General features: G+C 45.7%; 2 protein-coding genes across 3 annotated transcripts; both read right to left on the bottom strand.

The window, feature by feature from the left end:
- Positions 1 to 457: 457 nt before the first annotated feature.
- LOC125901824 (mitofusin-1-like) lies at positions 458 to 15,343 on the bottom strand. 2 transcript variants are annotated; one of them, XM_049597762.1, is made up of 5 exons: positions 15,219 to 15,328; positions 10,352 to 10,439; positions 10,100 to 10,219; positions 9,660 to 9,795; positions 458 to 834 (listed from the first exon to the last, which is right to left on the bottom strand). In XM_049597762.1, exons 3-5 carry the CDS (start codon positions 10,212 to 10,214, stop codon positions 648 to 650), a joined length of 438 nt encoding a protein of 145 aa, XP_049453719.1. In that variant the 5' UTR covers positions 10,215 to 10,219; positions 10,352 to 10,439; positions 15,219 to 15,328; the 3' UTR covers positions 458 to 647. The 2 variants fall into 2 exon arrangements, with proteins under 2 accessions (XP_049453719.1, XP_049453718.1); XM_049597761.1 differs by lacking the exon at positions 10,352 to 10,439 and having other exon boundaries at positions 15,219 to 15,343.
- On the bottom strand, positions 5,290 to 7,327 carry LOC125901823 (nuclear factor 7, brain-like). Its single transcript, XM_049597760.1, has one exon. The coding sequence runs from the start codon at positions 7,274 to 7,276 to the stop codon at positions 5,882 to 5,884; it is 1,395 nt and encodes a 464-aa protein (XP_049453717.1). The 5' UTR covers positions 7,277 to 7,327; the 3' UTR covers positions 5,290 to 5,881.
- Positions 15,344 to 15,477: the final 134 nt, after the last annotated feature.

Here is a 15,477-nt window from a genome sequence, read left to right as displayed (position 1 = left end):
AGGAGTCACTCTTCCAGGATTGGGAGGGGGCAGGAGTCATTCTTCCAGGATTGGGACGGGACAGGAGTCATTCTTCCAGGATTGGGACGGGACAGGAGTCATTCTTCCAGGATTTGACGGGACAGGAGTCACTCTTCCAGGATTGGGAGGGGGCAGGAGTCATTCTTCTACAATTGGGAGGGGACAGGAGTCACTCTTCCAGGATTGGGAGGGGGCAGGAGTCACTCTTCCAGGATTTGATGGGACAGGAGTCACTCTTCCAGGATTGGGATGGGACAGGAGTCACTCTTCCAGGATTGGGAGGGGGCAGGAGTCATTCTTCCAGGATCAGGAGGGGACAGGAGTCACTCTTCCAGGATTGGGAGGGGGCAGGAGTCACTCTTCTAGGATTGGGGGGTGGGGGGGGCAGGAGTCATTCTTCCAGGATTGGGAGGGGATAGGAGTCATTCTTCCAGGATTGGGAGGGGGCAGGAGTCACTCTTCCAGGATTGGGGGGTGGGGGGGGCAGGAGTCATTCTTCCAGGATTGGGAGGGGATAGGAGTCATTCTTCCAGGATTGGGAGGGGGCAGGAGTCATTATTCCAGGATTGGGACGTAGAAATCCACTCCTGTCCCCCCCTCTAGTTCCAACATTTGGTACTGTCCCTTTAAGGCCTCTGTGTTGGACGTACGCTGACGCTCCTCCTCTCATTGGACGCCTCAGTGGTGAGGTAAGCCTCATCTCCGTCGGTTCCCTCCACCCTCAGGAAACAGTTGGTGGTGTGACCGATGCCGCTGGGCAACACTCGGTCTCTGAGCATGGCGTTGATCACTGTACTCTTCCCGTTACTCGTCCTGAAGCACAGACGCACATCGTTCAGCATCAGCGTCCACAGAGACATTATTGTACATACAGCAGAGAGCAGAGTTGAAGGAAGTCCCTCAAGGCATTCTTGAGATGTTGCGTTCATGAGAATGGGACAAATGGACAAACCAAAAACATAATTCCTGTGGGCACTTCTATTGCTAGCGTGGAAACAGAAAAATAAAATATCAGTCCCACCTTCATTTTTATGCCTCTGCGCCAGGCAACAGCTGTGGCCACAGGTATTATCCGTCCCATTCTTGTGAATACAATAAATATCAGCACTGGTGGTTGTAACCTAAATGGCGCCCTGGGCTCTATTTTCTATAGGCTATAGCGCCAGATCACAACAGAAGTCATGTAAGGTTACCTTTCCCATATACAGGTCTATACCCTGTCCTTTAATTAAACAAACTGAACAGCCTTATGTTATTTATCTTATTTACACCATGGCATGTCATTTCTGTCTCTACATCGTTGCGCCTTTACAAATCTCTGCTCTCTGTATCACGCACGGCGGAGTTTCACCCCAATGCACACACACTGTGAGGGCCTGTCAGTTAACCGGCAAGCCAAACCAGTCAATCAGACTGGCTCCACTTTGTCCAATTCTTGTGGTTGAGCAGCCATTTGAACATTTGATTATTGACTGTGTCGGGCCGTTGCCTCGTTCAAAACTGGGTCTTAATTATTTGATGACTGTCACATGTCAATTAACCAGGTATCCGGCCGCATGTCCACTCCGAACCATAACTACTAACTCGGTGGTAAAAGCTTTGACACAGTTTATTTCGGTGGTTGGGATACCAAAAATCATTCCGAGCGATCAAAGCTCATATTTCATGTCCCGTATGTTCGCAGAAATTCTCCAGCAGCTTTACATTAAGCACAGTAAAGCTTTGGCTTATCATGCACAATCGCAAAGCGCCCTAGAGCGTTTTTATCAACACCGAAATCTTTACTGTGCTCTTACTGTACTGAGCTGGGGTGTGACTGGGAGGAGGGGTTACCATGGCTCCTGTTGGCAGCCAGAGAAGTGGTTCAGGAGAGCACAGGTTTTAGCCCCAATTATTTGGTGTTTGGTCATAAGGCACGGGGTCCCATGGCTGTTTTGAGAGATAGTTGGGAAATAACAGAACCTCCCCAAAATCTGCTTGACTATGTCAATGGGTTCAGGCGTAGGCTGTTTTTGGCAGTTGAAAGTGCAAAGGAGAAGTTGGTAAAATCATAGCACAAAATGAAAACTCTCTATGACAGGCGTGCAGAGCCTAAGAAGTTTAAGGCTGGTGACCAGGTTTTGCTCCTACAACCTACTGTGACTTCTCCCGTTGAGGCAAAGTTCTCAGGTCCTCACACTGTGGTACGACAGGTGTCAGACCTGAATTACATCATTGTCACTCCAAACTCTAAGAAAGTCACTAGACTGTGTCGTGAATTTGCTGAAACCCTTTTACACACCTCAGACAGAGGGAAAAGGGGAAAGTGGGAGTTGTATGGTTAATGCTTCTGCTTGTACATCTGCAGTTGTTTTGAGCTCATCTCCAGCAGTCAGCCTGGAGGAAAGTTCAACTCCTGATGGGGTTTTGCAAGGGCGGTTGAAAAATTCAGTCACTACAAAATTTGGATTGCAGGTTGGCAAATTTGGATGACAAGAAACATGCTGAGTTGATTGCCCTTATTAAAAGCTATCCTGCCCTGTTTTCTGATGTGCCTTCTCGCACGCATCTTATTGAGCATGATGTGGATGTTGGTGACGCAGCAACAATAAGGCAGCACTTTTATCGGGTTTCATCAGATAAGCACAAACATTTAGACCAAGAGGTTCAATATATGTTGGACAATCATATTGCTGAGCCGTGTTCTTTGAGTTGGGCATCACCGTGTCTGTTGGTCGGTAAAACGGACAGAACTTATAGACCATGTACTGACTTTCGTAAAGTTAATAACATTACAAAGCCAGATGTGTTTCCTCTTCCCCGCATGGAAGATTGTATAGATCAGGTGGGGTCACTTATATGAATAAATCTGACGTCCTAAAAAGTTACTGGCAGGTCCCCCTGTCTAAGTGTGCACAGGAAATTTGTGCATTTATTACACCTTCTGGTCTGTGGGCATTGCAGCATTCTGATGTATATTTGGGATCTGGTCTTTCTCCACTGGTTGTTTTGCTCCTGGGTTGCTGAGAGTGGCGAGTAGAAAGATAATGTGGTGGGACCCCATTCTTTAGGAGGGGGGTGTGACGGCCTGCTCCTCTGTCTGCTCTCTGGCTTTGTCACTTCCTGGGTGGAAGTTGTGGGCAGGTCGTCAGGCCAATTTGCCTCACCTGTGTGTGTATGTGGACCAGGATATTTAAGGGCTGTCTAACCTTGCATTCTCTCTCTTGCTGCTTCCAGACTTGGACTTGGTTCCGGGTTTCCACCTGCCATGTGGAACTAAGTATTGTTTCCCTGCATTCAACACTTTAACCCAGCACACCCCACTCACCCATACACTGCATACATGACTGACACTCAACATTAAATCCCACTCATACTTTTTGGTTTGTTTTGATATAATTTCAACTTAAATGATTTACTAATAAATTATATTTTGATTTGGTACTTCATGTGTGGACTCCTTTTTGCCACTAACTGGCCCGGTTTGTGACAACACACACACACACACACACACACACACACACACACACACACGGACAGGTGCACACTTACAGGTGAGCACACTAGAGCGTGGCTTGGGCCGCATTTTCCTGACCGAACCCGACCCGAGTACGACGCAGTTTGTTACCTGACATAGCACAGCAGTGCAGCACTGTACACTCATTCAAATGGAGCAGAGCCTGTGCTGCGTTCAGGCGTTGTCACGTAAATAACAAATTCCAGCACATGAACATACTGTGTATCAAGAACTCCTCAGGAAGATTTTTTCAAATTTGGCACAAATTTTCACTTGGACTCAATCAATCAATTTTATTTTTAAAGCCCAATATCACAAATCACAATTTGTCTCACAGGGCAAACGAACTCATCAAAAGATCAAGGTCTCTGTGACCTTATCTGTCCAATTCTCATGAATGCGATAGCTGAAGAACACTGTGAGGGAATTTCCCAAATTTGGAACAAATGTCCACTTAGACTGAAGAATAAACTCATTAGAATGTGGTGGTTGAAGGTCAAAGGTCAGTGTGACCTCACAAAACATGTTTTTGTCCATAACTGAAGAATTCATTCACTAATTCTGACCAAAGTTGACACAAATGTCTGACATGGACGGAGACTGTCACAGACACTGGACTGGTGGGCGGAGTCATACAACCACAGGGTGGACTGGTGGGCGGAGTCATACACTACCCGTACAGTACACAGGTACACAGGTACACACTACCCGTGCGTTTGTGCCACAAGCTCTCATCAGAGCAGTTATCATTATACTTTGTTTTTATGTCATTTTCAATGAGGAGTCGCCTGTTCTGACGGACAGAACAGTCGGGACTGTGAGAGGATGAACTTTTCAAACTAAAGGTGGGCTCTAAAAATAACCAAACGAACAGTATTTCCCGTTGCTTCTCAGGATAGGATCATATATGCCCATTTTCAGTCATGCCTTGTTATTTATTGTTCTGTTTTTCTTATTTGATGGGCCCTAGTACTGGATGCTGTAGAGCTGTACTTTAATCTATTTGATTTATGCTGATAGGCTCTAAAAATAAACCATCAGACAGTACTAGTCGCAGTCTGAGGATACGCTGTACAGCACACATTATCGTTACTGCTGTTGTTATTTATAGTCACTTTTTTTGAAGTGGACTGTAGCCCACAGACAATGTGTTGTTATTTCATTCTGTTTGGTTGACTGCTGCATTTGCACTTTTTAAAATATTTGTTAATAAAAGTTGTTCATGTCTTGCTGTTATTTTTCAGTATTCTTAGGCCTATGTGATGTTTGCTATTCTGTTTCTGAACTGCATAGGCACAAGCGTAATTTGACGACTCCCTCTGAGCCCTTCAAAGGGATTTTTAATTAGTCACGGTAATACCATATACCCCGGGAAAATGTGGGGAAGGTTTAACGGTAACAAAATTTGGATACCGTCCAACTCTAATGTGGACACAAACAGAAAGGTTCAAACACAGTTTTACATCGACTTTAGATTTATATTTTAAACACCACTGATCATGCAGTCCATTAAAACACCCTTAATTAACCCCTGAAAACACACACACACACACAAACACACACACACACACACACACACACACACACACACCTTAATGTGAAGCAGACATCCTTCACTTGTCAGTTCATTTGATAAACTGAACTCTGAATCTGAAAGTCTTTAGTGATGCTGTGACTCAGTGGTTCCCAGCTGGTCCAGATTTCTCCTCAGTTCAAGGTCAACACAGTTTAATAGATTCAGCGTCGTACCTGTGTTGGGACATGTCGTCCAGCTGGCTGTGTTCATTAAACTCTGATTATTCACATCACTTCACCTGAAACATTTAATAACTGACTCTCTCTCTGTTTGATTTGATTTTGAACATTTAAAAAATATTAAGAAAATAGAAAAGATTATATTGTAGAAAAAAACATGGGCGAACATTAAAACATTCAAGGTTAAGGTCAAGGTTACTTTATTGGTCTCCCTTGGGAGAAATTTGGTTTGGATGAAGGGAAAAATTGCTGCATAGGGGTTACAAATAGAAAAACAACAACAAAAAAAAACATAAATCAACATTTCATGTCTGAAAAGGAGCAGGAAGAAGCTTCATGATTGTCCCAAACTGTACAAATGATCAAACTGCGACATGAACACACTCACATCAATCACACACATTTACATTTACACCACTGCACCTCGTAACGCCTGAGAACCAAAATACAAACTGAGTAGTGACAACAGTCTGACTCAGAGTGAGCTCTACGTCCCCTCCGATCATTCATTCATATTTAATCTACCTCTGAAGTATCAGCAACAAATCCAACATGGTACATCTGTCTGACTGCTGTGAGTCATAAACCATCAGACCTGAAACACGTCTTTCATTCCTGTTGTTCTACAGTCACAGAGACCTTCAGTGGTAAAACCTTCAGTGGGAGTTTATCCCTATTGTTAACATATGGAAACATCCTCTCAGTGAAAGTGTGTGTGAAGGTGTGTATGTGTGTGTTAGTATCAGGATCAGAGAACGACAGTTTTCCTCCGTTACAGTCCAGATTGACTCTGATCCTCTGGAGCTGCCTCTCAAAGGGGAGAGCAGTGTCTTGATGTGGTGGGGAGACTGCTCTGTATTTACCATACCAGAACCATATTCTCCATAATCCAGAGTATATGTCTCCTTTCCTCTGGACAGACTCTGCCAACACACCCAGTTCCCAGTATGTACTGTCTCCAACCTCGACGTCCCAGCTGTGAGTCCCTGAGTTAAAGCCCTCAGAGCCCAGGACAGAGCAGTAGTGTAACCTCTCTGGATTATCAGGAAGCTGCTGTCTCTCCTCTGCTCCTCTCACACTGGTCAGATCTTCAGACAGGACGAGTTCTGGACCAGCAGTGTTTGGGTCCAGGATCACAGGAGTGTAGGAGACCACGTCCTTCATCTTGTTCCAGATGCTGAAGGTCAGGTTGCCCAGGTGTTTGGCCTCGTCTATCAGAGCTCCTGAGAGCAGCTGTTGATCATCCAGCAGGGGGCGCTGCTGGACTCTGTCCACTGCAGCCTTGTAGTTGAGCAGGAATGAGACGTCTTCAGCTCTCAGCTCGTCCTCTGTGGCTCTGACTGTGTCTGAAAGAGCTGCTATCTCTCTGCTCAGAGCCTCCATCTTCTCCTTCATCATCTGACTCTTCTGCTCCTCTTCCTCCCTCAGTGCAGCCATCCTGGCCTCCTCTTCCTCTTCCAGAAACTGGTGAAGCTTCTTGAACTGCTCCTTAATCTGCCTCTCTGTGCGTCGGGCCTGGACCTTCATGTGTTCTGCTGTTTGATCACACTTCACTTTAACTTGTTCACAGACCTTAAACTTCTCCTTTAAGGGCTCCAGAGTTTCCTCAAGTTCCTTCTTGTGTTGTCGTGCAGCTTCATCGACGGGTCTGAATCTGTGGTTGGTGTGTTTTTCTGAATCTCTGCAGACGAGACACACTGGCTGCTGATGGTCCAGACAGAAGAGTTTGAGTTTCTCAGAGTGCAGACTGCAGAGAGCCTCTGAAGCTCTCTGATCTCTCTCCTGTAAGAAACTCTCACACAGGTTCTTTAGAGCAAAGTCAGGAGGTAGGAAACTCTTTGAGTGTCTTCTCTGACAAACTGGACACTCACGTGCTGGTTTCTGTCTCCACCAGTTCTGCAGACAGTCTTTACAGAAGCTGTGGCTACATGACAGGATGACAGGATCTTTAAACATGTCACAGCAGACAGGGCAGCAGAGATCGTCCTGTAACCTGGACGCCATTTTGTCTCTGAGTGACGCTGTGAACACAGCAGGCAGACAGCTCAGCCACTCCCTGTTCCCTCAGAGTTACTTTCACTTTGAGTCCTTGTTGCTGTAAAACTCTGGTTCAGTGTGAGCAGTCAGTATTCCAGTATTCCAGTATTCCCAGTATTCCCAGTATTCCCCCCTGGAGCTGTCCTCTGGTAGTGGAAGTGGTGCTTTTGGTCCAGAGGTGAATCTTATCGTCTGTCTCTGACTGTGTGTCTCCTCTCAGTGACTCAGGCAGAATAAAACTTGTTTCCTGGTTTGTCTCATGTGAGGGGCGGAGCTTCTTCACAGCAGCAGCACACACTCTTTGTTTTTATACCTGCCAGTGTTTCCCCCACCATTTAATTAGGGGGGCAACCCCCCCGAAGGTCAAGTTAATTTTATTTAACTTTATTTCCTGTATAGCTCCAGATCCCAACAGAAGTCATGTAAGGTTACCTTTCCTATAGAACAGGTCTACACCTTGTGTTTTTATTAAGCTAACTAAAGAGCCGTATGTTATTTATCTCATGTCATTTCTGTCTCTACATGGTCGCACATTTACAAATCTCCTCTGCTACGCCCCAGTGAACACACACACACACACACACACACAGTCAGAAAGGAAACAATACCAATAATCAGTTATTAATAAGTTGTTAGTTGCTGATGTTGGATGTTAGCCGCTGCTGCTAATTAGCTTGTGCTAACAGCGTGGAGACTGTCCTTCAGCGCTGCGTGTGCTGCAGGAGGTTTGTTGATCTGGTGGTGTGTCAGGAGGTCGGAGATCAGACCGTCGTCCCCGTCCTGTTGTCTTCCTGTGGAACTGACGTCCACATGTCCTGGAACCTTGGCCGGACCACTGTGTTCTCAATAGCACCGAAACGCGATGTCAATGTGTGTAAAGACCAGACACACACCTGGCCAGGTGCGTTAGGAATGGTCAGACACAAACCCCCAAGTCTAACGTTGGACAGAGTGTTCCAAGTCTGACTGACCCGATGTGACGGGTTGTGTTTGGACCCAAATGCAGCTGGACACCAGGAACAGGTGATGCTTAATGCCACAGCCCAACAGGTACAGGACAGGGCAGGTGATCAGCACACAGTACAGCTCAACACTTCAGTTAAGTCTCTCCACAAAGTCCCTGGCAGCTGGCTGGTTCAGACGGGAGGCAAATGAGTGAGCAGTGATGTTTGTCACAGACACATAGCTCAGGTCAATAACAGGCAACAGAAGGGTGTAAGAGCCGGCAGGAGATGGAGTCATGGAGGCAGAAAATCCAGAACCAGGTCAGTACACAGGTCGAACAGTGAACCAGCAGGGAGCAGGCAGACGGCAGGTCGAGGTCAGGCGGAGGGTCAAGAAGCCGGCAGGTTGATACTCACAGGATGCACACACAATGGTGAGTGTGGTGACACGGTGAAAGTCTCTGAACCGCAGGAGACCACAGGTGAGCAGACAGGAACACTCACACTGTAGTGTCATCATCATCGCATGGTAACAGCGAGCAGCCACAGGCAAACAGGAACCAAGGACACGGAAACAGATCTAGAGACCGGGGAGCACAGAGGGCTGAGGCATTTACGGGGAATCAGACAAAGTAGGCGGAGTCGGCAACAGGAAATCAGTCTGGATCAAAGCGTGGAGAGTCAGGAACAGGTGAACTGAGCTGCCTTGATGATGCTGAGGCGGGAAAACCTGGTGAATGGAAAATTAGTGACTGGGAGCCGTGTGACCGGGTCCACAGACCTGTGACACCTAACTTCCTGAAAGAGAAATTTCAGGTCACCTATGTTTAAAGTCGTTTTTAAAGTAGTGCCAGAGAGAACTGAGAAAAAGGTTTCAATATGGAAAGGCCTACAACACCCAGAATGCACTGCGTCCAGAGCGCTCTGAACCAAGGACTCCCCCCGGTGGTGAGTTTACAGCAGGCGTGTCATGATCCTGGGTTTTGTTTCTATTCTGTTTTCTTGTGGACTGTTTTTTGTGTTCGTCCTTGTTTCGTGTTGTTTGTTGATGTTTATTCTGTTCTCTGTTTTATTTTGTTGATTCTCTCCTTCTGTGTCATGTCTGGTTTTACTTCCTGTCATACATCAGTTGAGAAAGGACCCAAGTGCAGACCTAAGTTCATTCTGACAGCCGCAAACGCTGAATGACATCATCGTTCACATAAATGATGTCATGAATGATGTAAATGTTGATCCTTCAGTCGCACACAGATTTCCGTGACACATTAAAAAACAAACTCACCTGGTGTAGAGACAGAGTTAGTTTGAGACTCTGCAGGAGACCCTACGCTGATGTGATGTCATCATCACATGAGGGCGTGTTCCTTAACTGAGTCACGTGATCATCGTGTGTGTGAGTGACGTACCTGCCGAAGAACGCCACCTTCATGTGTCTCCTGAGCAGAACCTCCCTGATGGTCCACAGTTTGGTGGCACAGCTCTGCAGCTCCAGACTCTGCTCCTCCACCGCCACCTGACCCAGGTCATCGCCACGCCACGCCTCTGACATCACAACAAACAAACAAACAACACATCAACACCAGCTGGTTATTAACAAACACACAAACAAAAACAGTTCTGTAGCTCCAGACTCAGCTCCCAGCACGCCTCTGACATCACAACAAACAAATATCATCAGCTGTTTAACGACAAACATCACATAAAATTATGTTTCATGTTTTCTGACTTTTGACTTTACATGAAATAAAATAACTTTATTGATCCCTCTGACTGAACACATGCACCCTGTGTGTGTGTGTGTCTGTGTGTGTGTGTGTGTGTGTGCGTGCGTGCGTGTGTTTCTGACCGTCCACAAAGGCGGAGCCATCCTTCACAAAGTCCAGCAGCTGATCAAAGATGGAGGTGATTGAACGTTTCGCCACCACGAAACGCCGCAGAGGAGATGGATCCACGTCGTCCATGACACCTGACACACACACACACACACACACACACACACACACACACACACACACACAAGTTAACAAAACCAACAGACACTGTTGGTCTACAGATGAAGACACACACACACACACACACACACACACACAGTGTTTACCGTGTTCAGCGTGTCTCTCGGGTTCAGAGGTCAGTCCTGTTTTCGGGGTTCGTCCCCACCGAGCCGCCGTCAGCTCCCATCATCCCCTCTGTTCAACACAACCACCACATCAGACTGATGAACCACTGACCTGATCCTCAGCACGCAAAGCTCAGCTTACACTGTGTGTGTGTGTGTGTGTGTGTGTGTGTGTGTGTGTGTGTGTGTGTGTGTGTGTGCGTGTGTGCAGACAGATCCTCTTATCAGGACTTAGAGCTGCTTCACCTTCATACCTGCAGCCTCCACAACCTGCTCTCTGTCAGCTGAGTTTAAAGGTTTCACACTGTTTTCTTTCTTTGATCTTAAAGTGGAAACAACCTTTAAATTTCTCCGTCTGGTGTTTCCATGAGGTTTAACTGTTGACACTAAGGCTGCGTATCGACACTCATTTGCTGGATCAATTCGATCAGGGATATTTCAGTTTCAGTATAAATTTTTGCGAGTATGTGAAATAGATCCTCACAGATATGTTACTGCAAACTTTACAAGGAATTATTTTTAAAAAAAGAATAATTAAAATTAAAACTGAATATTTTATAACTAAATGTTTGTAGAGCAGCAACAGAAACATTAAAACAACAAAGTCACAAAATAAACTTAATATGTGACTGGAAACAGATCGAACATGTCAATAACATAAATTATGTTCTGACATCACAACACTGAGTCGAGTTTACAGAGACATCAGTCCACCTGTCCACCTGTCCTCTCTGCGGCTCAGGACAGTCACTGTCTGCAGGTCACATGACTACAGGTCACATGACCTCAGGTCGGTTTTCAGATAGGAGACAGAGAGTTAAACCTTTAACAGCTGTTGTTGTTTCAGCTTGTTGTAGCTGTAAAGCCTCTGTGCGTGTTCCTAACATGACGTCAGCGGCAAGGATGACAGACTGTGGACAGAGCAGACTGAAATATTTTCTACATGTTGCTGATCAGCTGTTTGATAAAGTATTGATTTTGTCCTGGTGGAGGTTTTATTGCACTCACAGTAACAAGCGCAGCTGTCGTCAGCTCAAGTTATCTTCACTTCCTGTCTGCACCATGGCGTCCCTACTCTGTGTTTGTGTGTACAAGTGTCACAGCAGCCTCACAGCAGGAGCAGCTGCTGCAGCACGATACTAAATTACATCAACACATAAAACCAGTGAGCTAACAGCTAACAGCTAACACCTAATAGCTAACACCTAATAGCTAACAGCTAACACCTAATAGCTAACACCTAATAGCTAACACCTAACAGCTAACAGCTAACACCTAATAGCTAACACCTAATAGCTAACAGCTAACACCTAATAGCTAACACCTAATAGCTAACACCTAATAGCTAACAGCTAACAGCTAACAGCTAACACCTAACAGCTAACAGCTAACACCTAATAGCTAACACCTAATAGCTAACAGCTAACACCTAATAGCTAACACCTAATAGCTAACAGCTAACACCTAATAGCTAACAGCTAACACCTAACAGCTAACACCTAGTAGCTAACAGCTAGTTAATAGCTAACAGCTAACACCTAATAGCTAACACCTAACAGCTAACACCTAATAGCTAACACCTAACAGCTAACACCTAGTAGCTAACAGCTAACACCTAACAGCTAACACCTAATAGCTAACACCTAATAGCTAACAGCTAACACCTAATAGCTAACAGCTAACACCTAACAGCTAACACCTAATAGCTAACAGCTAACACCTAACAGCTAACACCTAGTAGCTAACAGCTAGTTAATAGCTAACAGCTAACAGCTAACACCTAATAGCTAACAGCTACAGATTAAACAGCCGGTAATGTTGGAGCTTCTCATCACCACAGTCGTTAATAACTTAGAGCTGCAGCTTGAAAAAGCAGATACTGAAAGAACGATCTCGGATTTTACGGATCAATATCAGGCCATTCAAATGAAGATCAATATGAATCAGATGAATCAATTATTTTAACCCACCCTGGTTGGTACACCTCAGTGTAGCACACTGTGAACACTACGTACTCCTCCTGTGGAGCACTAATTTCAGCAGGGTAGTGTTGTCACAAATGTTTAAGCTGCCATTTTGCTCTCACCAGAAGTTATGCAGATTGGTTTTTCATTTTACCCACCTCTTCCTCTACTTGTTCTTGTTCTCGCAAACGGACGGTGGAGCATTACCACCAACATTTGACCACTAACTCCGCCCACACATAAACATAAAATCTGCCGCTGTAGCTAGACGCAAGTTAGCGAGCTAGCCAGCAGAATAGAATATACTTTACTTTTCCCCTAGGGGACAATACAGTACATTCTATTCTGTTCTATTCTAATGTAATGTTAGCACCCGCATTACTGTTGGTGGTACCAAATAACTACAGACCCGACAAACATGACCTCTTCTACCAACAACACAAATAAATACAAAAGTTTTGTTCACAGTCCTTTGTCTGAAGCAATCAGAAGGTCATTTGTAATTTTAACTAGAGCTGTCTCAGTGCTATGATGCACTCTAAATCCTGACTGAAATTCCTCAAATAAATTATTATCCTGGAGAAAATCACACAGCTGGTCTGCGACTACTTTCTCAAGGATCTTTGACATAAAGGGAAGATTAGATATTGGTCTATAGTTGGCTAACACCTCTGGATCCAGGGTGGGCTTTTTTAGTAGAGGTTTAATTACAGCTACCTTAAAAGACTGTGGTACATAGCCTGTTAATAAGGATATATTGATCATATCTAATATATGAGTGTTAACTAAAGGAAAGACCTCCTTAAGTAGCCTAGTTGGGATGGGGTCTAAGAGACATGTTGATGATTTAGATGAAGAAATCACTGCAGTCAATTCTTGAAGAGAAATTGGGGAGAAGCAATCTAAATATATATTAGGTTTTACAGCTGTGTTTGAGGTTAGATAGGTACTATCTGAGGACAGGAGGTCATGAATTTTGCCTCTAATAGTTAGAATTTTGTCATTAAAAAAGCTCATAAAATCATTACTGCTAAGGGCTAAAGGAATACAAGGCTCAATAGAGCTTTGACTCTCAGTCAGCCTGGCTACAGTGCTGAAAAGAAACCTGGGGTTGTTCTTATTGTCTTCTATTAGAGCTGAGTAATAGTTTGCTCTGGCATTGCGGCGGCCCCTCTTATAAGTTTTGGGACTGTCTGGCCAGATTAAACGAGATTCTTCCAGTTCAACTAAATCAATCAACTAAACTTTACAGCACTTCACAGAAACTCTGCCGCCCTCTAGTGTTTTGGAGGTGTAACTGCAGAGTGACGCAGACACACCACCACACAGGTGTAAATGCTCACAGCAGCGTAGGCTCTGCTATAAATCCCCCTTTAACTTTCATCCTTGTCCCACCACATTTCCACCTGACGCTTCCAGCCACCGTTGAACTATAACGGCAACCGGCTACGTATCACGCCGTTGTTAAAGGACGCCTTTGTCGTTGGCTTCTGACGCTGCAAGTCACTGCCCAAGCGCCAGATACTGACGACTTCAGAGTGAGACCAGGCTCGCACAGCTGGAAGGGTGGAATTAACTTGTGCCGCCTGGACGTCAAGGTCAGTGGATTCATGTGTGACGATAACGGCACATTATCAGGAGACTGCTGTCTCACGTTCTCCAAACACAGGAAAACACAGGATGGCAACCTGTTCAGAACATGCCTTTAAACCAGTCTGTCCCAGCAGTCTTTGCTCCTGACCCACATCCAACATGTACGTGAAGCTCTGGGTAGTAGAGACGACACACAGTGGAGATAACAGAGGTCACATTGAACATAAATGTCTCTATCCAGAGTCAGTGTTTGGTTTGTCCCTTCTGGGCTACTGTAGGAACATGGCGGTGCAACATGTTGGTCTCTGTAGACGAGGACCTGCTCCCTGTGTAGATATAAATGCAACCAGAACACAACCTGTGGATTAGAGTCACTTTGAATCTGACAAGCTTAGAGACTGTGTGAGGAGCCGCAGCTCAGTGTCGACGTGACGACAGCGATGAGTGATGTAATATTACAGTGTGTGTGTGTGTGTGTGTGTGTGTGTGAGAGGGGTGTGTATGTGTGTGTGTCTCTATCAGCTTCAGTCAGATTCAGAGGAAACAGCCGCTGCCGTTTGATCAACATTCAAAGTAACTTTCATCATCCTGTCAGACCCCAGACCACACCCACCTTATCTGTCAGGCAGGGTGTGTGTGTGTGTGTGTGTGTGTGTGTGTGTGTCATTACAAGGACTGATATGAAAACATCCATATTTGCTATATTTTAGAATAAATATAAAAATATGAAACAGAGTGGATCCACTGGATATGATCACAGATGAGATGTTAGTCAGAGCAGCTGCATTAGGACCCTGAAGAGCTGGAGGAGGAGGAGGAGGAGGCAAAGAAAGACAAACGATGGGAGAAGAGATAAAAGACAGAGACAGACAGACGCTGAGGAGACATTAAGAAAAAGACCTGCAGACAGACAAAGTGCCAGCTTCAGATCCAAAGACAGATAGAGAGAAGACAGACAGGAGGAGGAGGAGGAGCTGAGGAGGAGGAGGAGGAGTCAGGGAGGGAGATAAAACAGACTCAGCAGAGCAGAGACGTTTAAACTGAGGAGGATCAGAGAAGAAGACCGGCGTTGCTCGTCTGCAGCGTGGACGACTGAAAGACAAGAGAGGAGGAGGTGGAAAAAGAGGAGGAGGAGAGGAGGAGGCACCAAACCACCCACAGAGAGAAAGTTTCCTGACACACAGACTCTCTGTCTGAAAGCTCACACACTGTTTCTGTTTGTGGAAACTTCAGCGTGAACACACAGAGAAGACAAACCACAGAAGAAGAAAACTAAAGTCCAGCAGACTCACCAGAGTGCATCATGGGAACGTCTTCGCTCCACAGACACAGCTGAAGACGTGAACGTCCTCTGGTTCCTCCTCCACCGCAGACACCCAGCATGCCGGCCAGGCCGTCCCAGAGAAGGAGCTCTGTGGGTGGGGCAGGAGGACTGCTGCTGCTCCCTCTGCTCCTGGGCCTGATGGTGATGACGATGATGATGATGAAGGTGGAGGCAACGAGCGTTGAGGAGGTGGAGAGCGAAGAGAGCGAGGAGGTGCTGGAGGAGGA

The sequence above is a fragment of the Epinephelus fuscoguttatus genome, linkage group LG15 (genome assembly GCF_011397635.1).
Source record: "Epinephelus fuscoguttatus linkage group LG15, E.fuscoguttatus.final_Chr_v1".
Classification (NCBI taxonomy): Eukaryota; Metazoa; Chordata; class Actinopteri; order Perciformes; family Serranidae; genus Epinephelus; species Epinephelus fuscoguttatus.
This window is presented reverse-complemented; position numbering and strand designations above follow the sequence as displayed.